The sequence below is a fragment of the Phalaenopsis equestris genome, unplaced genomic scaffold (genome assembly GCF_001263595.1).
Source record: "Phalaenopsis equestris unplaced genomic scaffold, ASM126359v1 Scaffold000800, whole genome shotgun sequence".
Taxonomy (NCBI): domain Eukaryota; kingdom Viridiplantae; phylum Streptophyta; class Magnoliopsida; order Asparagales; family Orchidaceae; genus Phalaenopsis; species Phalaenopsis equestris.
This window is the reverse complement of record NW_018165240.1, coordinates 873,834-901,280: the sequence shown is the minus strand read 5'-3', so window position 1 is coordinate 901,280 and position 27,447 is coordinate 873,834. Positions and strand designations below refer to the sequence as shown.

General features: G+C 38.6%; 1 protein-coding gene across 2 annotated transcripts; it reads left to right on the top strand.

Moving 5' to 3' along the window:
* Positions 1-3,317: 3,317 nt before the first annotated feature.
* On the top strand, positions 3,318-25,605 carry LOC110031275 (probable calcium-transporting ATPase 5, plasma membrane-type). 2 transcript variants are annotated; one of them, XM_020734392.1, is made up of 8 exons: positions 3,318-3,635; positions 8,202-8,256; positions 8,355-10,297; positions 10,379-10,534; positions 23,196-23,367; positions 23,462-23,760; positions 24,700-25,019; positions 25,419-25,605. In XM_020734392.1, the coding sequence occupies exons 1-7, from the start codon at positions 3,459-3,461 to the stop codon at positions 25,006-25,008; spliced, it is 3,111 nt and encodes a 1,036-aa protein (XP_020590051.1). In that variant the 5' UTR covers positions 3,318-3,458; the 3' UTR covers positions 25,009-25,019; positions 25,419-25,605. The 2 variants fall into 2 exon arrangements, with proteins under 2 accessions (XP_020590051.1, XP_020590050.1); XM_020734391.1 differs by having other exon boundaries at positions 24,700-25,605.
* Positions 25,606-27,447: the final 1,842 nt, after the last annotated feature.

Sequence of the window (27,447 nt, the reverse complement as noted above, 5' to 3'; positions counted from 1 at the left end):
ATAATATTTGAAAAACACATTAACACCGAATATTCCCCTCTTGTTATTAACACAATAACATATCAATAATATTTGAATAACACATTAACACTGAATATTCCCCTCTAAAAAAATCATTTTAGCGCATGGGGAATATTCCTCCCGTGTTATTTCGCGTTATTCAAGTGTTATTGTGTTTTGAGAATATTTTCGGTGTTGTAATAACACAATAACACATAAATAATACTTTAATAACACATAATAACACATGAATAACACACAATAATATCCGAATAACACGAGGGGAATATTCTCTTGTGTTACTGAGCCGATCGCCTCCAAGGCGTAATTTAAGTGCGGAGTCCTGAAGTAATATTTTTTGGTTAAATTAGACTTGATTTTTTTTCTTGAAGATTTACAGGCATACCCCTCAATTATTATATATTTACATACATGGCAGTAAGCTAAGATACGTGCGGTATAAATGTAAAAAAAAGTTAAGTTTAGGTGTTAGATATGTAAATACATAGAATTAGGTGGTATGTATGTAAATAGACCAAATAAATAAATAATTATGTTTATTTAACTCTTTTGACTTATGTTGAGGGAATTTATGCGGCCATCACTAGTGTTTATTTGTGCCTCGGTGGAAAAAAAAAAATTTAAAGGAGAATATTTTGATTTAAATTTTCACATCATGTATCTTTATTAAATTAATGCATTTACACACATACCCTGAGTATTTTACACATACATACCACATTTATACATCAGTAATGTGTTAGCATAAATAATGTGTTAGCATAAATCTTAAAGAAATCTGACAACTAGAAGAAGAGATGACGTGGTATTTTTATACAAGCCATGGACGATCCAAAATCTCATCTCCTGTCAGCAACCTCTTATAGTCCGGAAGGAAGATAATCTCCAGGCGAACATAATTTGATCATTCTTCTAAGAGTCCACGAGCATAAGACTAACGCGGACGAGTTTGACAGTTTTTTTCTCTGCCCAGGTCAGGTGATCGAGCCAAATCATTCAGGTACGTAGCAATTGAGTGGAGTTGTCTGACCCTTCCTTTTAAGGATAAGCCCTCAAGAGATAGCCTAATCAATAGTTTCTTCGGGTCCCCAACGAATAACTGCCCAACCTCAAAAAAATGATCAGTTATAGGCTTTCGAACCTATCTGAACGGACACCATCTTGAGGTCCCGACTCCATCTAGTCTGGCGCCTTTCCAGGCTCCCGCCCCTATATTTTTGTATTGACCAAAATACCCCCATCGATACGCAATGTAATTGTACATCCCCTATCTCTATAAATAGAGTTTCATTTCTAGAATAAATATTACATTTACTTGATACATCACCAACTAATTTCAAATATTTAGCAAGAATCTTGAGACATGACACGGATCTAACGGTAAATATTTGAATAAGAAACATTCAAATTTTAATTAAAAGTCGTCTAACATTCTAATTTCAACAAACTTATGGCTCAACGAGACTGACCCAAAAGTACAAAAATTGACACAATCCAGATTGAATCAAGCCCAGATCAAGTCATTTAACTACTTTTAGAAAATTTTTGTACATAATTAGAAAGTCAAATGGATATAGAATATGACATGATTCTAGTCAAATTGGTAATCTCGGTGTAAATAATCCAACGAGCCCAACATTGCTCTCAATTCTGACATCATTAAGTCTATCAAATGAACATCAAATGTTGTCTGATCAAGGGAAGCTCTCCAGACTGTCCGACTAAGAGTGATTGTATTTCTTCCTGATTTTCAATTTGGACTTTATAAATAGAATTTCAAACCCCTCATGAAGGAGGACCTAGACCTAGATCCAAAAAGAGAACAAAGCATGTACAAGAGGGAGCGGCAGCCCGACCTTTTGGATCGCAGTCTCAAACTGTCGCCAACCTCTGGCCCCTGCAACGCTCTGGCCGCCGCCGTCACCGCCATCGTTGCCATCGTCGCCTTTTAATCGTCGCTGCCTTCAAGATGTTGTCACTGTCTCAGGCCACCGTCGCATTTCGACCACCACTGCCTTTTGATTGTTGATATCTTAGGACGTCGTTGTCTTCTGGCCGTCACCGTCATCACAGACCAACGTCGTCGCTGCCGCCATTGCCTTCTGGTCGCTGTCGCTGGATCGAGTTGCCTTCAATGCCGTCTCAGGTTGTTGCCTCTTTCGACCACCGCTGCCACTTCTGAGCCCCTTAACCACCATCGTTGGTCACCACTGCATTTCCAGAAAACCGCCACTAATGCCATCTCACGCCAGCCCTCTGAGCTTTGCCTCCACCTTCCGATCGTCATTGCCTTCCTGACGTAGTTGCCTTTTGATAGTCACCATATCTGGTCGCCATCGCCGTCTCAAGCCGTTATTGTCATCCTCTGGCCGTCGCCTCCTTAATCTCAAGTCACAATAGCCGCTACAGCTTTCCGCCACCATTGCCTTCGGTTGTTGCCTCTTCCACCAGCCATTGCTGCCTCCGGGCGGCGCTTTCACCTCCATCTTCGCCCGCCATTGTTTTTTTGGATCACCGTCGCCTCAGGCTGCTGCCGCTTCCAGCCATCGTCGCATCAGACTGCCTCCTCTTCTAGCCTCTGCTGCCGCCTTAGGTTGCCTTTACCGCCGCCTCGGGCTACCTCGCATTCGCCTCCTCATTTCGTCGTCTTTTCCATCTACTGCCTTTATCCTCGCCTCTTTCAGCCTTCGTATTCGTCGCTTTCAGGCCAGTGTTGCTTCAAGCCACCACCACCACTGGCCAACTACGACCTAAGTGGCTCAAAGCTCCTGCAGCAGACTACGACCCCCAAGATTTATAGATTTCTTCACAACTTGCCATTGCAACTTATATGACCAAATATGACCTATGCAGTTCATTACTCGTGCAGCTCCCGACTCCGGCTCCTGTGATCTATGAACATTATCACAACTCACTATGTCATACATAATTCATAGCTCGTGTAGCTTTCAACTTCAGAACGCAGCTTATATATATGGTCACAGCTATAATGAGTTAATGAAAAGACCACTACTTACCCAATTAGGGGAAATTCCCCCAAATGCCCTCCACAAATCAGCGGAATTTTCATTTTATTTTACGTTCATATTCTTCGATAAATTCCAAAACATACTTCGTGAGTAGCGTCCGAAATAAACGATGGGGAAATTTGTCGCAAATCGAAATTTTCAATCCAACGGGCCAAACAAGATTTTGATGGGCCCACGTCAGCTCCGGCCCAAGAGAAAATACTTAGAAGAGGTGAGCTCACTGGACGGTAATCAGACCGAAAAGCAATAAATAAAATTATAAACTGCATTGAATTCGCCTGAAAGTGGGTCTCGCCGAGCTGACCTCTCTGCTCCCCCCCTTTCTCCGGCGAAGGTTTGCTCCCCATGAGGTGATTTGCGGTTGATCGAGAGAGCTTAGATTCGCGAGCGGTTTAGGGTAGGGAGAAGATGGAGAGGTTTCTGAAGGAGAACTTCGATTTGCCGGCGAAGAATCCGTCGGAGGAGGTGCAGCGGAGATGGCGAAGTGCTGTAGGACAGATCGTTCTGAATCGCAGGAGGAGGTTTCGGATGGTTGCCGATCTTGATAAAAGATCGGAGGCTGAGGCTCGACGCCGCAGCATCCAGGTCGTTTTTCTCCGTTTCTTCTTGCGCTGCTCTTGTCGGATCTGACTTTTGTCGGATCTTGTTTTTTTTTTTTTTTTTTTTTTTCGGGATTCTCTTAGTTGAAACCCTAGCATGGATTGATTAATGGCGGACGATGCCCATTGTGAAAGCGCATCGCAGTGATGTGAATGGGATGTTTCTGTCAACGCCGTTACTTTTAGGATATGATTCTGTGTTTTTGAATTGTGCGGAACGCGGAATAGATGCCTTCGCCCTCACGGAGTCCATTCTGACTTGATTAGCTGATCGACGGTGCCACGAGCAGTTGTAATGTAAAAATAAAACAACTACAAATGGATGTGATCGCGGGCGACAAAGTCAATAAAAACAATAAATTTCTCTCGGTCAAGATCTAAACGCTTTTGCACCGTGCGATCTTAGGCCCGTGGTCGAGAATTCCCCGCTTGGCTAAAATTGTTTGATGAATTAATATGAGCAATATTATGGAGCCGAAAGTGATTATAAATGTTTTTCTCTCTCCGTTGAGATTATTGGATCAATCTTATTCGTGAAAATATGTCAAAAACTTAATGAGTAAAGTGTCAAAATAGTCCTCGACTATTTATAGAGGGACTATTTATAGAGGGCAGGTTTTGTCCCAAAGTTTATAAAATTGTCAAAATAGTCCCCAGTCATCTACACAATGTTGTTTTAGTCCCAAAATTTAGTCCCAAACATTTTACTCGATGTATTTTAGTCCTAGAGCTTACAGATGCATCAAAATAGTCCCTATTTATTTTAAAATTAAGCTCTAATAGTCCTCCATATGGACTATTTCAGCCCAAATTTAAATAATATTGGGACTATTTTGACACTTCTATAACCTTAAGGACTTAAACAACCCCATGTAAATAGTTGGGGACTATTTTGACGCTTTACTCCTTGCTATGCATATGACCTAAGTTCAAAGAGCAAAATACATGAGAGGGAGATTTTTTCTCGATGATTAACTTGATAAATTGATTTACAGAAGTCCTAGCTGAACCATCTTTACAAAAAAAAAAACAACAAGTTGGATTAGCCAACAATGACAAATCAGAGAAAGAGAAAGAGGATGAGTTGAGGGGAATCTTGGAGAAATTATATATGGACTTTGATTTGATAGGATTTCAGCTCAAGATTTCATATTACACACAAGATTCTGGATGTGACCTTTTTATGTGTATGTGTATGTGTATGTGTCTTATCACTTATTTACGGTTAGTTCAATTAATTCCAAAATGTAATGACGAATGAAAACCTACTTTGAACTTGGTATAGCTAACTATGTAGTAGATGAGTATGGTTTGTATTCGAAGACTAGTCAGGAACAATAGATGATTGCCGTGGGGAGAACTGGTATGTTGTGGGATGATGTGAACTTTGTAGAAACCCATTCGAGAGATTGGAAGCAAAATTTGAACAAAAACGTACACGATACTCAAGTTTATTCACACTTTAGAACATTCCAAGACGTTCCTCTCCTCTCATTTAAAAACAGAATTCAAAATCCAATATTACTTTCATTCGACAAAACTGACACAATAAATAAAAAATTGCATAAAAATCGGTTACGGGTGCTAAAACGTTGTGGTGATCTAATAGGCGCCGAATTTAAGGCTCTGCAGTGTCATGCTCTCGGGTTTCGGATTGGGTGCGTCAACGCTATGTTTTTGAGTGTTGCTAATCTCGATGATGGGGCGCCATTAGTCTCGACGCCGTGACATTATGTTTAGAAAAAAATATTTTTTAGAGGGGGTTGTTATGCCGGCCAAAGTTGCGCCTGTCTGGACTGGCCAGCCTCAACCGGCCCAACTAAGCTGGCTGGCCGGCACAACAACCAGGGGCGGAAAAATATGATTCTACATGGGAGAAATCCAGCCTTAGGGTGGGGCTCGCTAGTCCCTTAATCACGTGCATGAGGAGGTTTGAGGGGCGTTTATTACGTGGGGTTTGTGGTATGCTTTATTTCCTGCAGGTTTTTCTTGTGTCGTCTTGTTTCTAGCGGCGTCTCGTGTTTGTGGATAGACAATCTACTTCTTGAATTGTCGATCACAGGTTTTCACTTCTGATGCTCTACAATTACGTTAGTGAAACTCCCAATATGAATGTTTGAAATATTTCACGATGTTCTTTTGTTTTCTAGATGTCTTAAATTCTTAGTAGGCGGAAATTCTCAGGCAAGTACGACGTTCTTGCACAATAAACTTTTGTATTGTCTTTTACAAGATGCCGAATTGCTAATGCTCACATACTTAAATGGGCAAGACTATAATCTCACATTTGTAAGACCTTTATGTGTTCCAAGGATTAGACGATTTGACTAACTTAATACTTTGATTTGTGAATTTTGAAGGTGAGAATATTGACATCTTTCATATTCAATCAATATTTCTTTCTGTGAAATTTGAATTTATTTTTATGTATTGCTTCAGTCCTCAAACAAATATAAAAAATTGGATTAAGCTAAATGTAAACTTAGCAATTACCCACATCTACTTGTGAGAGTCCTAAAAGCCATAGCATAATATTGATCTAATTTTTTGTCACATCCCAAAATTTTCTAGAAACTGTACAAAAGAGGATGATTCATACTGTGTATAATGGACAGCTGATGGGTTGTGCTGTAGATATAGCATGGTTTCTACTTCAGTATTTTTTTTTCATTTTTTTTACGCTCATCCAACATCATCCATAGAGTAGAATCGGGTGTGTTATATCATTTGCAATGTTACTGGGCTAAAGTTGCTTGTTAGATTGGGAATTGGCTTGCCATGCCATAATCATCTAAAAAGCATTTTTCTTCTTTAATTTTCTGGTGTTGTTTGTTTTTCTCCAAATAGGTGCTAATTTAAATGTATGCATGTAGAATAGTTATATCTACTTTACATCAAGATTAAAAAAAAGAACAGAATAAAAAAAAAAGCCACCTCTTTAACAATTTTGTAAAATAAAGGGCATTTAATTTGATCCTTATATAATCTATAAATTTTGAGTTGATTTGCACATCTATATTTGGAACAAAACAGTTCCTCCATTGTCAATTTTAACATCTAGTTTCATATATATTTTAATGTTTACCCAAACAGTAAAGAAACGTGTATGAAGGGTTGATTGGTTAAATTTAGGGCATGGTTTCTTGATATGTTTCATAAGTGGTTTTGAATAGAGAATCCTGTGCTAAACATTGGTGAATTAAAAAGTTTGAGCCGACAAAAGGGGGTCAATTAAAAATATCCAATTATTTATTTTAGTTTTCTTGTTGAATATATAGGAAATTATTTTCAATTTTCTTGTTGAACTGATATTGAACTAAATACGTAGTCACGGGCTTCTAGGTAGATATGTAAAGATTACTCTATTCCAGGACTAAAGAGAATAGGAAAAATCATCATGCGCAATTTTTGCTTTTAGATTGTTCTCTTACCTCTGGTTACTTTAAGTTCTCACTATTTCTACTTTGAATTGTAGAGCATTACTCTATTTGATTGAGAGATGAATTGGCTCAAAACAACAGGTTTTCTTTTTGGTTTCCTGTCATCTTTGATTGGGTGAGAAGACAATGTCCCCATAATCATGTCAACTCATTATGATTGACTTTGGTCCCATTGGGAGAAATCCTACAGCTAAGAAACTTCTTTGAGTATGTGAGAAAAATACACCTGGAAGGATTGAGATTATATTATATCTCCTTTATGTTAAAAACATCTTAGAGAGCTCAACCAAGTACCCTTGAGGTTCTTTGTTTTTAAGTAGGAAGTCATCAAAATGGACCTCAGGATTACATCTTTTTGTGTTATAAACATACTTTTGATCAGTCTTTGGTATGCTGCTCCAACATTCTTCAATTTGAAAAACATGATCTGATAATTAGAGGCGTCTCATCAGTGATTAAGCTTATTTTAACCTTATTTTCTTAATTCATCGTAATTTGGTGGTATCCAAAGAATACATTTAGGAATCTTAGCACGGAGAAATCTACAACTGTGTCAACCAAATTATCAAGCCTTTGTTGTCAAAGTTAACGCACATTAGAGATTTCCCATCTGCTTTTTTCTTCGTAATAATGCTTGATATTGAATTGTGTGAATGACTTCAATGTCAAAGGTGCTTCTATATTTTGAGATATTGTGTAGACAACTTTAACATTTTGAGACTGGCTTTTTTTTTTCTTTTAATGATCAAAGTTTAAATGTTTACTCAGGCATTCTATTTTACCCTGCAATCTTCCCTTTTATTATTATTCTATTTCATGAGTTTCATGTTGCTTCGCCTGAGGAGAAAAGCTCTTTATTCTATTAGTAGGGAGTGACAAGATGGCCTTGCATGTTTACAATTAACCTATGTGGCTGCGCAGATTCGATCACAATCTTGTTTAAATAGTCTGATTCCTATCACTATTTTTACTCTGTATTTATTTTATAAAAAATATTGCTTACTATTGCTGCTATATCTTTAGATAGAATTATGGCCAGGACCTGGAAGTTTATCCTGAAATAAGTTATTAAATCTCTCTATCTTTTCTAACACACCGGGCTCTCGTCTCAGGAAAAGATTCGTGTTGCTCTGTATGTTCAGAAGGCTGCTTTGACGTTTATTGATGGTATGATATGTATTGAAGCTTTGTTTAGACTTGTCCTCATTAATTGTGGATCTTACTAAATAATTGATTACTGGAATTTGATTTTGCTCGCCCAACAGCTGCAAATAATATCGAATATAAGCTTCCTGAGGAGGCTAGGAAAGCCGGTTTCTACATTAGCCCTGATGAATTAGCCACCATTGCACGAGAGCACAATTCAAAGAGCTTAAAATTTCATGGAAGTGTTGATGGGATATCCAGAAAATTGTCCGTCTCTCTGGAAGACGGCATTAAGACAAGTGATTTGTCTGAAAGACAGAATGTTTTTGGAGCCAATAAATTTCCGGAGAAACCAGCTAGAAGTTTCTGGATGTTTGTATGGGATGCATTGCAAGATTTGACCCTAATAATTCTTATGGCCTGTGCCGTAGTTTCCATAGGAGTTGGGCTTGCCACCGAAGGTTGGCCAAAGGGGATGTATGATGGACTTGGGATCATCCTTAGTATCTTCTTGGTAGTTTCCGTCACAGCTGTCAGCGACTACAAACAATCACTGCAGTTCAGAGACCTCGACCGAGAAAAGAAAAAGATTTTCATGCAAGTTACCAGAGATGGTTACAGACAAAAAGTCTCCATCTACGATCTCGTTGTTGGAGACATTGTTCATCTTTCTATTGGGGATCAGGTCCCAGCTGATGGGCTTTACATATCTGGCTATTCATTATCAATAGATGAGTCAAGCTTGTCTGGCGAAGCTGATCCTGTGCAAGTTTCTAATGAAAAGCCATTCCTACTAGCTGGAACTAAAGTTCAGGATGGGTCTGCTAAAATGTTAGTTACAGCAGTAGGTATGAAAACTGAATGGGGAAGACTGATGGAAACTTTGAGCCAGGGAGGTGAGGACGAAACACCTTTGCAGGTGAAGCTTAATGGTGTTGCCACAATCATTGGAAAGATAGGTTTGGTATTTGCCACACTAACTTTTGTCGTGTTGGTGGTCAGATTTCTAGTGGACAAGGCGATTCATGTTGGCTTGTTAAAATGGTTCCCAAATGATGCGTTGCTAATACTAAATTACTTCGCAATTTCGGTCACCATAATCGTCGTTGCAGTTCCGGAGGGGCTACCTTTAGCCGTGACATTGAGTCTCGCATTTGCGATGAAGAAACTGATGGATGATAAGGCGCTTGTGAGGCATTTATCAGCATGTGAGACGATGGGATCTTCAGGATGCATTTGCACTGATAAAACTGGAACTTTGACAACAAATCACATGGTAGTTGATAAGATTTGGATTTGTGAAGAGTCTAAATCATGCAGGGGTAAGGAAACTTCAGAGCATTTGAAGGCCACTTTGTCCGGTGAGGTATTAGGAATTCTTTTGCAGTGTATATTCCTAAATAGTGGGTCAGAAGTGGTAAGAGGAAAAGATGGAAAAAACACCATTTTGGGTACTCCAACTGAAACTGCGCTGTTGGAGTTTGGCTTGGATCTTGAAGGAGTCGTCGACACCACCCAGCATCGAGATTGCACGAGATTGAAGGTGGAACCTTTTAATTCTGTTAAGAAGAAGATGTCTGTTCTTGTTTCTCGTCCAGGAGGAGGATATCGTGCTTTCTGCAAAGGCGCATCTGAAATAATTTTGCAGTTGTGTGATAAGATTCTTGATCGTGAAGGAAATGCTGTACCTTTATCTGAAAAACAAACAAAAAGTATAATGGATGTCATTACTATTTTTGCCAATGATGCTTTAAGGACACTTTGTTTGGCCTACAAAGACATGGATGAAGTGTCAAAAGGTGATGAAATTTCCACTGATGGTTATACACTGATAGCTGTTTTTGGAATAAAAGATCCAGTGCGTCCTGGGGTAAGGGAAGCAGTTCAGACTTGTATAACTGCTGGAATAATAGTTCGGATGGTAACCGGAGACAATATTAATACAGCTAAAGCCATTGCCAAAGAGTGTGGAATATTGACAGATGATGGTTTGGCAATAGAAGGACCTGAATTTCGCAGCAAGAGCCCAGAGGAGTTGAAGGAGTTAATTCCTAGGCTCCAGGTTTTATTCAAATTTTTTTTTCTTATTTTTATTTTGCCAGACGGGCTAACTAATTAATACTTGCGTGAACTTGTTTAACAGGTAATGGCTCGATCGTTGCCTCTAGACAAGCATACTTTAGTGACCAATCTGAGAAAGATGGGTGAAGTTGTTGCAGTCACTGGAGATGGGACCAATGATGCTCCCGCTTTACATGAGGCTGACATCGGTCTTGCGATGGGTATTTCAGGCACAGAGGTATTTCTGGTCCATGGTCATGGATATTTTTTAAAACCTCCTATTTTGTTTATATGTTCGACTCTTTATTCCCAGTTTAATTAATCTACCATAATAATTTCAGAAGTTCAGGCTTGTTTAGAAGTACAAAGTGTTTATACTACAGTGAATCATGGATCTTCTAAATTGTCTTGTGTTTTAACAAGATTGTTCTATTTAAGAGGCGGCCTTTCTCTGTGTTATTTAGTATACGAGTTCATTGTGTTTTAGCAACTTTAAATTAGGCTTAATGATTATACTTTGTATGGGCCAATTTAAAAAGCAATCAGTAGAAGCAGCAGCTGCATTTGAAGGCCTCGAGAATGACACGTAAAACATGGATATAAAATAAGATCGATAATTTAGTGTTGGAATATGTTGCTAGCTTGCCATTCTTGAATTTGATTTCAATTCTGTTTTTTGAAGTTCAAACAACATATGTTAATTAAGTATATAGGGAATGATACCGAAACTAATTCAAAGCTAGCGGAAACAGAAATTTTATTAATCAACTTAGTGAGTGTTACAAAGCACGACTCAACTGAAATAAGACGTAACAACAACAGTTCTTTACTGGGATCAGAAGAAAAGATTGTAACGTAAGGAGGCTGCTGGAAGGAAGTGGCGGGGTGCTGGGTGATGGTGGGGTGGATTGGACAACAAGGAGATCAGCCGGTATGGGGCGCCTGAATGCAGGTTGCGGGCGGGATAGGTGGACATTTGGCTGGGAAGTGTGTGGTCGGCTGTTTGAGGGCCGGAGGGAGCAAGGAGAAAGGCGGTAGAGTGCTGGTTGGCGATTGGTGGGGTGGACAACAAGCCTGCTGGGAAAGGGGGCGGCAGGGACAACAGGGATGGCCGACGGCTAAAAGGGCTTCAGGAGGAGCGGTGGGGAGGAAGATTGGAGAATGTACATCACCACCTCGGAGTGGATACAACCGAAGTACCATCTGTCCTCAGATCCGACCCCTGCAAGGGAAAACAGAGACTTTTGCCAAAATCTGAAATAACTCACACAAAACCTAAACCTAATTGCAGCAACAAGCATATAAAAAGACTCCCATCAGGCGGGAAACAAGAAAGAAAATGAGAACGACAGAAAAGGAAGGCAGCAAGGGGTTGGCGGTATTGCCACCCCGTCAAAGTGCCACTCTTGCTTGTCCCTGTAGGAATTGGGACTAGCCCCCCTTCTAAATGCTGCTCTCGCTCGGTTTCGTAATAATCAGGACCGACCTCCTTAGACCGGGTTCGCCTGGCCCCTCTACCAGTTAGTTTAGCTGGCTGGCCATCGTTCCGTGTTAGGTGTGGAGCCTGATTTGAAGCACTAGCACACAATCAAGAAGACCAAACACATGCAAGCAAACATATTGGTGGGGGCGTTTTTATGCCCCCTTTGGGCGCTTAAGCATCAAATATTTCAGTGCTGACTGAAGAGGGGGCGCAAGCGCATTAGCGCCCACGTGTGGGCACAAACAGAGAGGGGGCTACCTTTGCACCCACTTTGTTTTAGCACTGAATGAGAGCTTGACGCTTATGCGCCAAGTCTGGGCGCCTAGGTGCTCGAAGTAGTTGACACAATTTTTTTGGTTTTAAGACCAATTTCGAGCGTCCTAAAACTGGCTCTTGGTGCAATGCTTCATGTACGAGTTCTCGGTCAATGTGAGAAGTGTCAGAGAGGAGGATTATGGGATCTTGACATGTGTTTTTCGCGTCGGGTCGGAGCAAGAATGGTTTGAAGCGAGTCCTGTAAGCTTTCTTACGTGTAGAGGAAATACTGGTGTCAATTTTTTTGCAAAAACTTTTTGAATTCATAGTGGAATCTATTGGTGGTATGGTTCTGTGATTTTTTCTCATTCTCGAGGTTTTCCTACGTTAAATTCCTATGTTCTTTTCTGGTTTGTTTTGATTGTGCTTCCATTTAGATTTTGCTCCAATTTTTCTCGAATTTGCGCGATCCTATTATTTTGTGGTGTGTTTTAGTTTCTAATTGATTCTAAGCTCCGGTAAAGTTGGGAATTGTTCTCATTTTTTCTATTGTACTGGTATCCAAGTGAGGTTCGATTCGAGTGGGAGTAATGACCAAAAAAGCAAGGTACAAAATGGAGAAGTTCAATGAGACGAACTTCTCTTCTGGAAGATGTAGATGGAGGATCTGCTGTATCAGAAAAAATTATACTTAACACAACAAGGATTTACCAAGAAGCTTGAGCTTATGCTTGTGGAGGAATGGAAAGTGTTGGATCGAATAGCATTGGGTTTGATTCAATTGTCACTTTTCTCGTTTGTTGCGTTCAACATTGTAAATGAGAGAACCACGGTGGATCTCATGGTGACACTAACAAAGATGTACGAAAAAACCTTCTGCTTCTATTAAGATTTTTCTTATAAAGAAGTTATTCAACATAGAGATGGTGGAAGATAGTTTAATGACAGAGCGTCGCAATAATTTCAACACAGTGAAGAGCCAATTGTGTATGTGGGGACCAAGTTTGATGATGAGATCAGACCACTGGTGATACTATCTTCATTGTCAGCAACTGAGATTTGGTAACGACGGTGAGTAATTCTTCAGGGACTTAGGTCTGATGTTGAATGAAGAAGTTCGCAGAAAAGCAGCGAGTGATGAATCTTCAGGTTCCGCATTGAATGCTGATTACAGAGAAATGATTCTGGACAGGAATACAGACAGAGACAGATTCAAGACTAGGAAAGAAAAATCCAGATTAGACAAAGGAAATAACAGTGAATGCTGGAACTATGGTAAGAAATGACATTTCAAGAAAGACTGCAAAGCTCCAATGAAAGCTGATGATGGATGACAGGAATGAAGTCTCTCTACAAATATCTCCACCGATGAAATTCAAAAGGACTCCCTGGTGTTATCCTTAGTCAGCATTGAATCTAGAATAGTAGATTCAAATGTTTATTTTCATGCTTTCCCAATAAAGAGGTGGTATTTAAAAATTACACTCAGAGTGATTTAGGAAAAAAATTATTTAGAAGACAAAATGGTCTGTAACATAAAGAGTGATGTTGATATTATGTTTCTGAATTAAACAGTTTGAAAGCTTACTGAAATTAGACTTGTTTCAAGTTTAAAAAGAAATCTCATCTCTTTGAGCCAGCTGACAAGGTCAAAACTCATGACTACTTTTACATGTGATTCGTGGAAGGTGACCAGAGGAACATTAGTGATGGCTCGGGTGAACATTGAAGACAACCTTTATTTGATCAATGAAATGATTGATTTCATTGATGTGGTTGGAACTAGGGTGGATACAGGTCTGTGACCATAGACTTGGCCATATAAGCGAGAAAGGTATGGAGTCCATACTTTCTAAAAATAAGCTTTAAGATTTGAAATCAGTTGATCTGGATTTCCGTGAAAACTGTATTTATGGCAAGCAGAAGAAAGTTTCTTTCTCTAAGAGCGGGTCAGTGGTGACATCAAATAAACTGGAGTTAGTGCATACTGACATATGAGGTCCTACTTTAGTTCAGTCCATTGTATGCTCTCGTTATTTTATGATTTCATTGATGATCACTCGAGAAACGTGTTGGTTTATTTCTTAAAATAAAAATTTGATTTATTTGAAATCATTAAGAAATGGAAGACTATGATAGAAAATGAGACAAACTTGAAGCTGAATTGTCTCAGATCCGATAATGGGGGCGAGTACCGTCATCCGAAGTTTAGAAATTTTTATTCTACATATGAGGTTAGACATGAAGTTCATTGTCCCAAGGACATCGCAACAGAATGATGTGGTTAAGCTTATGAACAAAATAATCATGGAGCGTGCTATAAGCAGGAGGCTACATGTAGGTTTGCCAAAACAGTTTTTAGCTGAAGTAGTAAACATTGTATTTGATCTGATTAACCGTAGTCCATCAGTAGTCTTACAAAAAGGCTTACCTGAAGAAGTCAGGAGTGACAAAAAAGTATATTTATCTCATTGAAGAGTATTTGGGAGTTCTGCATATGTGCATGTTGATGCAAAGTACAGGATCAAACTTGATTCAAAATCTGTCAAGTGCACTTTCATTGGTTATGACTTAGATAAATTTGGGTACAACTTTTGAGATTATTTGAAACAAGGATGTCATTTTCAATAAAATGAAGATGTACAAGGATAGGGTCAGAATTTTGCATATGTGTGATTGGGAGTTCTGCATATGTGCATGTTGATGCAAAGTACAAGATCAAACTTGATTCAAAATCTGTCAAGTGCACTTTCATTGGTTATGACTTAGATAAATTTGGGTACAAGTTCTGAGATTAATCGAAACAGGGATGTCATTTTCAATAAAATGAAGATGTACAAGGACAGGGTCAGAATTCATGACAATCTGTCGCTACTTCTGAAGAATTTAGACATGTTGAGATAGATGACACTGGTGATCAAGAGAGTGGAGAAAAAACACTCAACCAGAAGGAGCATTGGAAGCTCCTCAGTTACCTGCATACAATAGAGTGATACGACCCGTACACATGTATTCTCTTTCTTTACAATATTTGTTACTAACTGACCACAATACTTTGAGGATACCACTTAAGTTGAAGATTCAAGTGAGTGAGAGCTTGTCATAGATGAAGAAATGCAATTTTTAGAGTCAAATCAAACTTGGGATTTGATAGTATCATCACACAACAAGTGGGTCTACAAACTAAGAGATGAGTCAGATGGTAGCAAGCACTACAATACATGACTTGTTGTGAAGGGAGGTAAGGAGTGGATTATACAGAGATCTTCTCCTTTGTGGTGAAGATGACGATTGTCATGATTGTACTGAGTTTAGTAGTAGAGATCTACATTTCGAGCAGATTGATGTAAAAATAACTTTCTTATATGGAGATCCGGAAGAGGAGCTTTACATGGTGCAACGATATGGTTACATAGTTCTAGACAAAGAAGGTTTGGTTTGAAGATTGAAAAAGAGCATTTATGGCTTGAAATAGACCCTGAAATAGTGATATAGGAGGTTTGATAGGTTTATATTAGACAATAGGTACTTCAACTGCTAGACAAACCACTGTTGCTTGATCAAATGCTTCGCTAATTATTTTATTTTGCCTCTCTTGTGTGTGGATAATATGTTGATTGTAGAGAAATACATGGAAAAAATCAGAGGCTGGAAGAAGCATATATCATTTGAGTTCGAGATGAAGGATTTAGACCTACCCAGGAAGATCCTCGGGATGAGAATTAGTGGGGACAGGAGTGCGGGAACATTGAAGTTGTCTTATGCATAGTTGCCGGTCAACTCTTCGATGGATTTGTGAAGATACAATTTTTGAAAATTTAATTTAAATGTAAGGTATATAGTTTAGATTATGAAAGTAGTATTTTAAATTTTTAGAAAGTGAGACTGAATGAATCTCATTAATCTAAGCGTTTGCATAATCGTGTCTGGTACCTTGAATACCACACATTCCGAGAGATAAGTGTAGACCCCGACGATAGACCCAACCCTGCAAACTAAGAGATTTGTGACATCCGTTTCGTCTGCGAACCATTTATTTATGACCAACAAATTTCCCTATTTAATACAAAGATCAAATATAGTTTTCCCTATTTAATACAAAGATCAAAGATCAAATATAGTTTATTTTACCTGAGTTTCAAGTTCCCTATAGAGACAAACTCTTATAGTTAATTACATAACAAATGACGGGTTTTCACAGTAGGACGTGACATCCGTTTGGTCTGCGAACCATTTATGTATGATCAACGAGTTTCCCTATTTAATACAAAGATCAAATATAGTTTATTTTACCTGAGTTTCAAGTTCCCTATAGAGGCAAACCCTTATAGTTAATTACATCACAAATGACAGGAGTCACTTGAGAAGACTTGATAATGATCAATGGTACTAGTTTTCTTGAATTCAAAGTTTAGGCTTTCACGGTAGGATATGAAAAAAATAAATGGGAGTGGCTCAAGTAAAAACAGTTCTTTCATAAGTCCAAAGAAAGTAAAAAGTAGCAGACGTCACAGATCCTGCGGAGAAACCTCAGTGACTTCCTAAACTATTTTAATGTGTGGCTGTGTTTTAGAGAGGATGCTATTTGAGTGTTCAATCCTGTCAATTTTTTTATTTGAGATTTACACTTGCATAATAACTGGTTATGCAAATAGCTCACAGAGATAAGAGGTTTTACGTCGTTCTGGACGACAACCTCGGAACCTAAGGCGAGTTAGGACTTATACTGCTCAGTATGACTGTGCAGGAGCCTAAAAGAGGGTTAGAATTTACATCGCGCTCGGTGAGCTACCTCGAATCCTGTGTTGTTTATTCTAGAAAAGTTTAGTTGGTATAAACTTGTTTTGCTATTGTAGGATGACAACCACCTCCACTTATAGACCGCTCTAAGCTCCTTATCGTGCTGCCTACGAAGTTGCTCCAAGCTCCTTATCGAAGTAGCAGTCCTAAAGTCTAGGGTTCAAAAAGTTATACCATGTGTGTTTCAAGTTTTTTTTTGCTTTGTTGTCATTATGGGGGGTAAAAGTTGATTAGAGCGACATCGATTAGGATCCCACGGTTCCCTCGTTTTAGTACCATTATTTTCTTTTGAACGAGTTGTGAAACCCATTTAAATCGGGGAAATCTCGTTAGCAACCATGAGTTATCTTTTTCGAGGGACTCACGTAAATTCAAAAGTATATGTTATGTTTTTGTTTTTAGTCAGCGATCTAGTTTTTTTTTTTGAAAATATTGTTTAATTTTAAAAAATCATTTTGTTTTGAAAATAAAATTGCAATCAGTGTCTGCATAATGTGTTAGAGTTAGAGCAAGAGTAAATTGCAATGATAAAACAACAACAAATAAAATGTATCTGTGTACGTGGCGTATTTGCTGCTGCTATCCTTGTTACATGTTTAGCTCACAAAACATAATATAATTTGCAGAGAATTTAAATAAATTGCAGAAAAAAACAGAAAACATTAAGCAGTAGAATAAATCGTAACAATAGCTAGGAACCCCAAACAGGTGATCCTAAGGTTTCTTTCAACTCCTGACTGCAATTAGCGAGCTAGTACGATGATCCTACGACCTCCTATGGCTCTGAGCAACAACTAGCAAGTGTGTACGGTGATCCTACGACTCTGGATAGCAGTTAGGAACTTCGAATAACACCTGTATTGCTTCCTATGAACCCAAACAGTGGTGGGCAGCGCTTAGGTGGTTTCCTACGGACCCAAACAGTGGTGTACAACACCTATGAGGCTTCCTACGAACCGAAACCATAGTGAACAACATCTATGTGACTTCCTACGAACCCAAACCATAGTGGACAGCACTTGGGTGGCTTCCTACGAACCCAAACTGCGGTGGGCAACACCTATGTGGCTTCCTACGAACCCAAGTCAAAGTGGACATCAGAGAAACATCAATTTTAAGCCATGAGCGGCTACCTACAGCAGTCCTAAGCTTCCTACAACCTTCAAACAACTTCCTGCAGCAGCCTATAGCTATCGGCACCTCCAAACATCAAGCCTACAACAATGGACAACACCTAAACATCAATTTTAAGCCATGAGCAGCCACCTACGGCAGTCCTAAGCTTCCCGCAACATTCAAATAGCTTCCCACAACTATTCTACATCTTGAACGGCTCATGCAAGCTTCCAAACATACTTCCAAGCTTAAAAACATCAGCTATAAAGGCCAAACAGTGCTTACAAAGCCTCCTATCACTCCAAACAGTAGCTCTACGGCTTCCTACAACACCGGGCAGCGGCTAGGAGCTTCGGTTAGTGGTCCTACAGCTTCCTACGACACAGGGCAGTAGCTAGCAAGCTTCTACGGCCCCAAAACAGTCCTAAAACAGTAGGCAATGCTCTCCAAATCCAGCCCCAAAATAATAGACAATATTAAGCAAGAGCAGCCCCCAAGAAGTAATAATCAGTTTTAAACAGCGGGCATATGTGACCAAAACCGACTCTATCTAATGCATTGGATGGAAACATCTCTAGATCAATCTGACTTTTGGTTGCACTATTGCCGCACAACAACAAAAAAAAGAATTCTCCTGAATTGAAACAATTTATTATGGTATTCATATCCTTGAGATGAAATAATATTCTGAGCAAACTCGCTAATTCAATTTTTACATCTTCAACAGAATAACAATCAACACCTTCTTTAGAAGATGGCTCAATATGACAGATATTTTGTACACCATCATAAACATCAACAGGTTTTAGAACACTGTAAAGCGGCTGAATCAATGTCCAACAGGAGGCAAAAATGGAGGAATCAGAGTTAGCAATTTTCAAAATGATAATTTTCACAAAAGCAAAGTGCCAATCAGAAACTCAAGAACATCACAAAAGAAAAACTTAGAGCCTGCCGCTGCCGATGAAACAAGAATGCAACGAATGGCTTTCAGTGTAACATGATTCTCAAATCTGTGAATGAGGGATGACCTTGAGAAACGATTCACGCAAGAAAAGAAGATTTCAATTAAATAGCCATTTTTCAATTAAATAGCCATTCATCTATTCATCTTTTTTTTTTTTTGACAATCAGACAATTTCTTTTAAAATTAAATTCTCCAGTAATCTAAACACTTCGTAACAATGGGTGAAAAAAAATCTTCATCAACCCTACTCAGATTTACAAAATCCATGGTTTAAGATACGAATTCAATAACAACAGAAATAGTCACCATGAGATTTGAATTAAATCATTCCCAAAACCAGCTATCAAACAACCACTTAGAGTTTAGAGGGTTACCTTATTGAACGAGTGATGAAAAAAAAGAGGCGGAGGGCTTCGATGCAGGGAGGCTGAGGCAAGCAGACGTGTTGAGCAGCTTTAGTCGAGTGGCGGAAAAGAGAAAGCGGAGAGGGTAGCTCGGTTCGCAGCGTCGGGTCGCCGAAGAGGAGCGGGCGAGTGGAGGAATGAGATCGAGGGAGCACGGCCTTTGGTTCAGGGAGGAGCACCGGCTTCGGTTCGCAAAAACTAGTTGCAGAGGCGCGAACATTTCTGTTTGCAGAAGAGGAGTCGGGGGCGTGAGACCGGGCTGAGGAGTCTCGGGAGAGGAAGAAGGCGAGCGGGGGGAAGTTTTCTGTGATGAGGGAGTCGAGCAGGGGATGATCGAATGAATCCGAGAGTGAAGTGAGCGGGATCGAGCATAGGAGCGGGGGGGGGGGGGGGGGGGGGGGGGGGAGGGGGGGAAGTAGCTCAGTTGCAACGTCAAGTTGCAGAGGAGAGCGGGCGAGCGGAGGAGTGGGATCGAGGGCTTCGGTTCGCCGAGATGAGTCACTTCGGTTCACAGAAAGTAAGAATCCCGTCGAGTGAGGGAGGCGAGCAGGAGCTTCGCTTGGGAGAGTGAGGTGAGCCGGATCGAGCAGAGGAGCTGGAGGCTATTATCGAATGGGGCTTCTTCTGCGTCCGGAAGAGAAAGGCAAGCAGGTGGAGTTCGGTGCAGAGGAGGAAGGATTCGAGCGGGATCTCTCGAGAGCGGGGCTGTGAACGAAGCGATCCTCGAATCAAGCCTTTTGTCGCAGAGGATATGAGGCTAATTAGGGAGCCGTTACGTGAAAGCTTTGGCGGGGAAATAAATATTTTCCATACGCAGGGGAGGTTTAATTGAAAAAAAAAATAACACCTGATTATATTCAATTAATATGGGTTTTAAATGCTCCTTTTGAATTTTGAATTTTGAAATTCGAAATTATGTGAGCTGGTAGTTAGCCCGTGTTTAATCCGAGTCTAGCCTGAATCAAACCCAAATCAAACCCGAGTTGAATTTGGGTTGAGCCCCGACCCGCGCATCGTTAATTAAAAAAAACGTGGATCGATATTCGTGTTGATTGCTCGCGTGCGAAACCATAACAATATAGATGTCCCTCCCGGCTAACGTCGACGTCCCGAACGCATCTGTGTGGTCCGTTTCGTCATTCAGGGTCCTCCAAACGAGTTCGCTGACGGACAAGTCAATTTAATTCAAAATCGTGTGGGGTGCGATGCGTGCGCAAAAATCAAGGTTATCAAGCGTTCGGGTCGCAAGAGGTTCCCTAGGGGCTGCTCCTATCAATGTAGGACTTGACTCGAGTTTCATGTGCCGATCCTAATCAACTCAACGGAATGTCGAGGATTCGGGACCGCCCATGCGAGACTCGAAGGAGTGAAGATGTGGCTCGAATTTTCTAAATAATGTGGGTCTGGTACTACTCCTCTAAGAGGGTCAAACAAAGAAAACCTAAGGCTAGATCCTTGGTTCTAAGGAGGAAGTAAAGACCTCACATAAAATGAGGTCAACAATAGTGTGTTGAGAAGATCTTACTGAGATTCAACATGGCTAAGGCGAAACCATTTGGCACTTCCTTAGGCAATCACTTCAAATTATCTTAGGGGCTATTGGCAAACTCTGAAGCAGAACAAACACAGATGGAGAGAATTTTATATGCTTCAACAGTTGGAAGTTTGTTATATGTGATGATTTAAACTAGGTCAGATATTGCATATGTAGTGTGAGTGGTCAGTAGGTACATGGGCAATCTAGGCCAACATTATTGAGAGACGGTAAAATAGATTCTCAGTTACTTGAGGGGAATAATTAACAGAGCACTTTGACATGGAAGTGTAGGGATCAATCTACAAAGATTTGTAGGTTCAAATCTGACAGGAGATGTGGACAGCAGAAGAAGTACAATGAGATATATCTGAATATTGGGGAATACACTGGTGAGTTGGCTTTTCAGCTTGCAGAAGATCATTGCACTTTCAACTACGGAGGTCGAATATATTGCTATCACTAAGGCTAGCTAGAAGATGATTTAGCTACAAAGTTAAACACATTAAGTTGAGTTATCATTTTATTCGCTCTCTCCTCAAGGATGAACAGTTGTTCCTGGAGTAGATACACATCTCAGAATCCTGCAAATATATTGACGAAGACAATGACTATTGAGAAACTAAAGCTATTCTTGACTTTAGTTGAGTTTCATGGAGGTTGAGACCGGGAGTGAGCCGCACCACAATATTTGACTATGAAGACAATTCAGATGGAGGTGCAGGTACAAAGGATTGGTGCTGGGAGATTATTATGTGTGGAGCCTGATTTGAAGCACCGACACACGCTGAAGAAGACCAAACACATATGGGCGAACTCAGTGGTGGGGGTGCTTTTGCACTTCCTTTGGGCACTTGTTTGGGCGCTGACTGAAGAGGGGAGCTTTTGCTCCCACATGTGGGTGCATACAGGTGCATATGGGGGTGGGGGGGCTGGTCGTCTCTGCGCCCCTTTGGACGCTTGGACGCCCACTTTGTTTTGACTCTAAGAGAGAGCTTTCTCCCATTTTGTTTCGGCTTTAAGAGAGAGCTTGTCGCATAGGCACCAAGTTTGAGCACCTAAGCGCTCGGAGCAGTTGATATAATTTATTGGTTTAAAGGACAATTTCGAGAGGCGTAAAACTGGCTTTGGGTTTAGTGCTTCTTGTACGAGTTCTTTTTCCTTGTGAATGTGAAAAGTGTCGGAGAGGAGGATTTGGAGTGAGTCATTTAAGTTTTCTTGTGTGTAGAGAGAAAAATGATGTGGGTTCTCTGTAAAAATTTTTGAATTTTATAGGGAAATTTCTTAGTAATGTGGCTCTGTGGTTTTCTCCCTTTATCAGGGTTTTTCACGTTAAATTCCAGTGTTCTTTTCTGGTTTGCCTTGATTGTGTTTCCATTTAAATTTTGTTCCGATTTTTCTCGAATTTATGCAATCCTGTTATTCCATTGTGATGTTTAGTTTCTAATTGATCCTAGGCCCCGGTAAAGATGGGAAATTTTCTCGTTATTTCTATCATCCAATGTCAGTAAAGTTGAGGCTTTACTGATCTAGTATTGTGCTTTGATGAGGACATTGTAACTGCTTATATGCTGCATGTATAAGCCAGCAAAAATTAAGAATCCATTAATTAAGGGTACATGCAAATTTATTTGTAGAACATACTTGCGCTCTTTTCATTATCTGGGATGCAATCAAGCAAGGTATAGTGCCATGCATTGCTGTGATCCGCTAGCATCTAACATTCATATTTCCTATTCTATCATATTAGATTCTACTGCTAAATTCCAAACTGTTTTGTGTAAAATTGAATGTAAATTTGTAAATGTCCTTCATATGGCATGCTTGAAAAACTACATCCATTTTGGGTGTAAATCAAATCCTTTGATTTTAGTACATCAAGATGTGAAAAATACATGTTTTCTTTTGTTGATATTCTATATTTTTATGTTAATTGATTTGCAATCTCAGATACCATCATCCTATTGCACTATATATTGGAGACTCTAGCTCTACCATTGGTTAATCTTCTTTGGGGCATTTACATAGATACCTCCTAAATCTCATGCGTTTACCTATCTAACACCAAAACCTTACTCTTTACGTCTATACTGCCTAAATTTTTCATATCACATCAAAATACCACCATTTGAGCTTTTACAAACTGAAATACACCTTTTCATGCATGGGTTAAGGAGCTTGTATGTAAAAACTAAAAAATTGTAGTTTAGCTGTTAGATATGTAAATACATAAGAATTGAGTGGTATGTATGTAAATCTTCCAATTTCTATATGCGTCCTCACTGTTTTTATGATTTCCAGGAGGAAGCGCTGATCTAAATGTGTCATATTTTTTTACAGGTTGCGAAAGAAAACGCTGATGTGATTATCTTAGACGACAACTTCACCACCATTATAAATGTTGCTAGATGGGGCCGTGCTGTATATATTAACATCCAAAAGTTCGTACAGTTCCAGCTGACCGTAAATGTTGTTGCTCTTATAGTCAATTTTGTCTCTGCATGTATAACAGGTAATCCGACTAATCAAATCTTACAATAATTTATTTTCTTCTGTATTTGCTTGTTCTTCAGTAGTTCATTACTCGCATTTTTTTACTTCTTCAGGAGATGCTCCTCTCACTGCCGTGCAGCTGCTATGGGTTAATATGATCATGGATACACTCGGCGCCTTAGCGCTAGCAACAGAACCTCCAAATGACGAAATGATGAAGAGACCGCCAACCGGCCGCGGCGAGAATTTCATCACAAAGGCTATGTGGAGGAATGTCATTGGCCAGAGCATCTATCAACTTCTGGTTCTTGGAGTTCTCATGTTCGGTGGAAAGAAGCTCCTCAAATTAAGTGGATCTGATGCCGATATCGTGCTCAATACTTTCATATTCAACACTTTCGTGTTTTGCCAGGTACGCTTTCTATCCGCATTCATTTTGAAGTTTAGTCGTTATAATCAATTCAATTTTTTCATTTTTTACTCTAATCAACCATAGACTATTTTCATTCTTGTCTTTTTTTGGGGGGCATTTACATTCCTACCACACAATTCTTATATATTTACTTATCTCACTCCTAAACTTTCACATTTACATACATAGCACTTACAAATCTTTAATATGTTATTCATGTAAGCGTGAAAGTTTAGGTGTCAGATATGTAAATACATAAGAAATGTGTTCTACGTATGTAAATTTCCTTTTTCTTTCCTCATGGTGTTAGAATTTAATTTTATGGAATTTTTCATATTTACTAAATGGTTTTTCTTGAAAATTAGTTTGTTTAGAGTCATTTTTGCATTTTTATTTTTATTTAAAAAAAATAAATTAATTTTTTAAAAAAATGCTCTAATCAGCTGAATATTTTTTTTAGTGTTTTCATAAACAACTAACTCTATTGTAGAGTGTAAAACTTATTTCAATATAAGTAAAAATATAAATAAGTAAAATAAAAAATAGAAATTAAAAGTGATCCCAAGTAGCCCTTTTAAGTGTCCATCATTATCGCTTTTATTTATTAATTTTATTTTGTTTTAGTTATATTTTAATTTAAAATAAAATATAATTATATTTAAAAATAATCAAAATATTTAAATATTATTATGAGTGCTTTTAAGAAGTTCATTTGTTCTCATTAGATAAACTTAATGAAAATTTTAACGGGTGCTGCATTACATGACATCCATCTATGATCTTTAAACTTAACATTCTATTATCGGAAGCCCATCGCCATTATATCACTAAACATGCTCTCTCTCCCCGCCTAAAATGAATCTTCTAAGTGAAAAACAACATCAAATTACAGCAAAAACTAATCCACTGCTGCATCTGATAAACTCATATTCCTACCAGCTATTCAACGAGATAAACAGCCGAGAGATGGAGAAACTCAACATCTTTAAAGGAATTTTCAGCAGCTGGATCTTCTCCGCCGTCCTTATTTCAACCCTAGTCTTCCAAGTCATCATCGTCGAGTTCCTCGGCGCCTTTGCTAGCACCGTCCCCTTGAGCTGGCAGCTATGGCTCCTCAGCATTCTCCTCGGATCAATAAGCTTAATTATAGCCGTTTTACTCAAATGCATTCCAGTTGGTTCTACCAAGCTCCCATCCCTCCACCAGAATGGCTATCAGCCAATCCCCAACGGTCCCGAAGATGTTTAAATAAAAAAAGGTTAGGATATCCTGTCTAAAAATTTGGTATTTATACTTTCCAACCATCCAAAACATCGAATATAACATTTTAACCACCCAAAATTTCAAATATTACATTTTAACAATCCAAAACTTTCACTCAAAACCTCCAGTAGTGAGTAAAGGAGGTTTATTTTAAATGTTATCTTTACATTCAATATTTTGGGTGGTTGGTGTGGAAAAATCTCAAAAAAATTAGGCATTTAATGTGTGTTGGAGTCATTAGAATTGCTTTGAGATTAGTTTTGATGCAAGTTTAATCTCTATGCTGTACTGATCTCAAAGCAAATCTAATGGCTTTGAGTCTTATTATGACTGATTTTGAAATCAGGATATTCTGACAACAAAAATTTTCGGTTATGTACTATGGTTTTCTTCATGTTTATTTCCTGTATTTTACAACGGAACCCAGCAGGGAGCTGCAGGTTGGCGTTCTTGAGGCCATAGAAAAAAATTTTGAATCTGTGGTATGTTTAAATGCCCAAACTATATTATGTCTGTAACAATATTTATTAACAGAACGATATAAAAAGGTTTATAGTGTTAATATACTTTAGAATTTCAATATTGCCCTTCTTTTGCATTGTATTTTCTGTTTATGTGGCCTTTCAGAATTTCAACTGATTTTGTAGTGTGAATTCCCTTTATATGCTGATGCCCTCCTTTTGTTGAAGTATTAGCTTCCTTTTTGAAATTAGCAGATAAAAATTGTCTTAATTGCATGTTTATGTGAACCATCCGATTAGAAGAATAGATGTTTTAGATTCGACTTTATGTTAAGAAAGGCAGAGGTAGACGTAAGAAGACTTGGGCATGTTGTATAAAATATGATCTTAATTTATTAGAATTAAATGAAAATATAATACTAGATAGGACGCAATGGAGAAAATGGATTCATGTAGCGGACCCTGTTTGGTGGGATAAATGTTTTGTTATTATTGTTGTTATTGTTGCATGTTTATGTTAAACTGTTATGGTTGAGGGAGCGCGTATTTTGCCAAGTGATTTTTCAATTCATTTTTATTTAAGCATTATGATAAGAATATTATTTGGATATCAAATATAGCATATTAGAAGTTCAATTAATGGCACTTTGTAAACGTGTTATGAGCCTACTTTGTGAGTGGGATCAGGCTTAGCCTAGTACGTGGCTTACGAGCTGAGCTCAATGAACTAGGATGACTTAGACTTCGGCATGTTAAGAAAGGCAGAGACGTAGGAAGACTTCGGCATGTTGTATAAAAAATTATCTTAATTTATTAGAATTAATGAAAATAGGACACTAAATAGGACACAATGGGGAAAATGGATCATGTAGCCGACCTCGCTTGGTGGGATAAAGGTTTTGTTGTTGTTGCATGTTTGATAGAGCGCGTAATTTGCCATGTGATTTTCCAATTCATTTTTATTGAAGCATTATGGTAAGAATATTATTTGGTTATCAAATATAGTATATTAGATGTTGAATTAATGGCACTCTGTAAACGTGTTATGAGCCTACTTGTGAGTTGGATCAGGCTCGGCCTAATATGTGGCTTACGAGCTGAGCTGAGCTCAATGGACTACTCTGGCTTAGACTCGTAAGCTCTCGAGCCTCTTAAGCAATATTAATATTAAACGTTACTCGAAATATATTAAAATTTATACTGTATATAAAGTGATTTTTTTAGTATATGTCTCTTTATTCCTCATTTTATTTGTAATTTAGGTATATTTTAGGAAGATTGTAATACATAAATATTCATGAACTCTTGTAATACATTGTTAATAAATCTGTTAAATCTATTTTTCTTATGGATTTTGTAAATCCTAATTTAAGTTGAAATGAATGCCTAAGTCATGGATTCATTGATCAATCATATTCAAAGGTGCTACAAAATACACCAGTCAGTCTATTTTTTCTCTATAGAATTTGATTAATTAAGTAGATATTATACTGATTTGAAATTAAAATTAATGACTTTAAGATTTATCATTGCTGAAATGTGATAAGTATATGCGGAGTCCAGCTGTTTTTACTGTTTTCCTGGATATGTTGTCGACCTGGCAAAGTTTTGGCCTCTTTTATATATTATTTTGGAGTGCTTTCCTTTCAGAAAGCTTTGCATGCTTGAATTGATCTTTATTATTTATTTTTGTGCATCTGGCTCTGTAAGGATCTTAACATTATAATTTTTCTACTTATAAGAATCATAATAAAAGATTCAAGATAAATAAAAATTTGTCTTTGTTCGTGATCGGCTCGCTGAGTAAACGGGCTGATCACGAACACTTTTTTGTGGTCGAATTATAAACGAGACGAACACGAACTGTGATATCATTTACACCCCTAGTAATCACTATATTTCAAACTAACTTTTTGTCCTGATTATTTTTTAGCTTTGATATTACTAATGTATTATATATAGT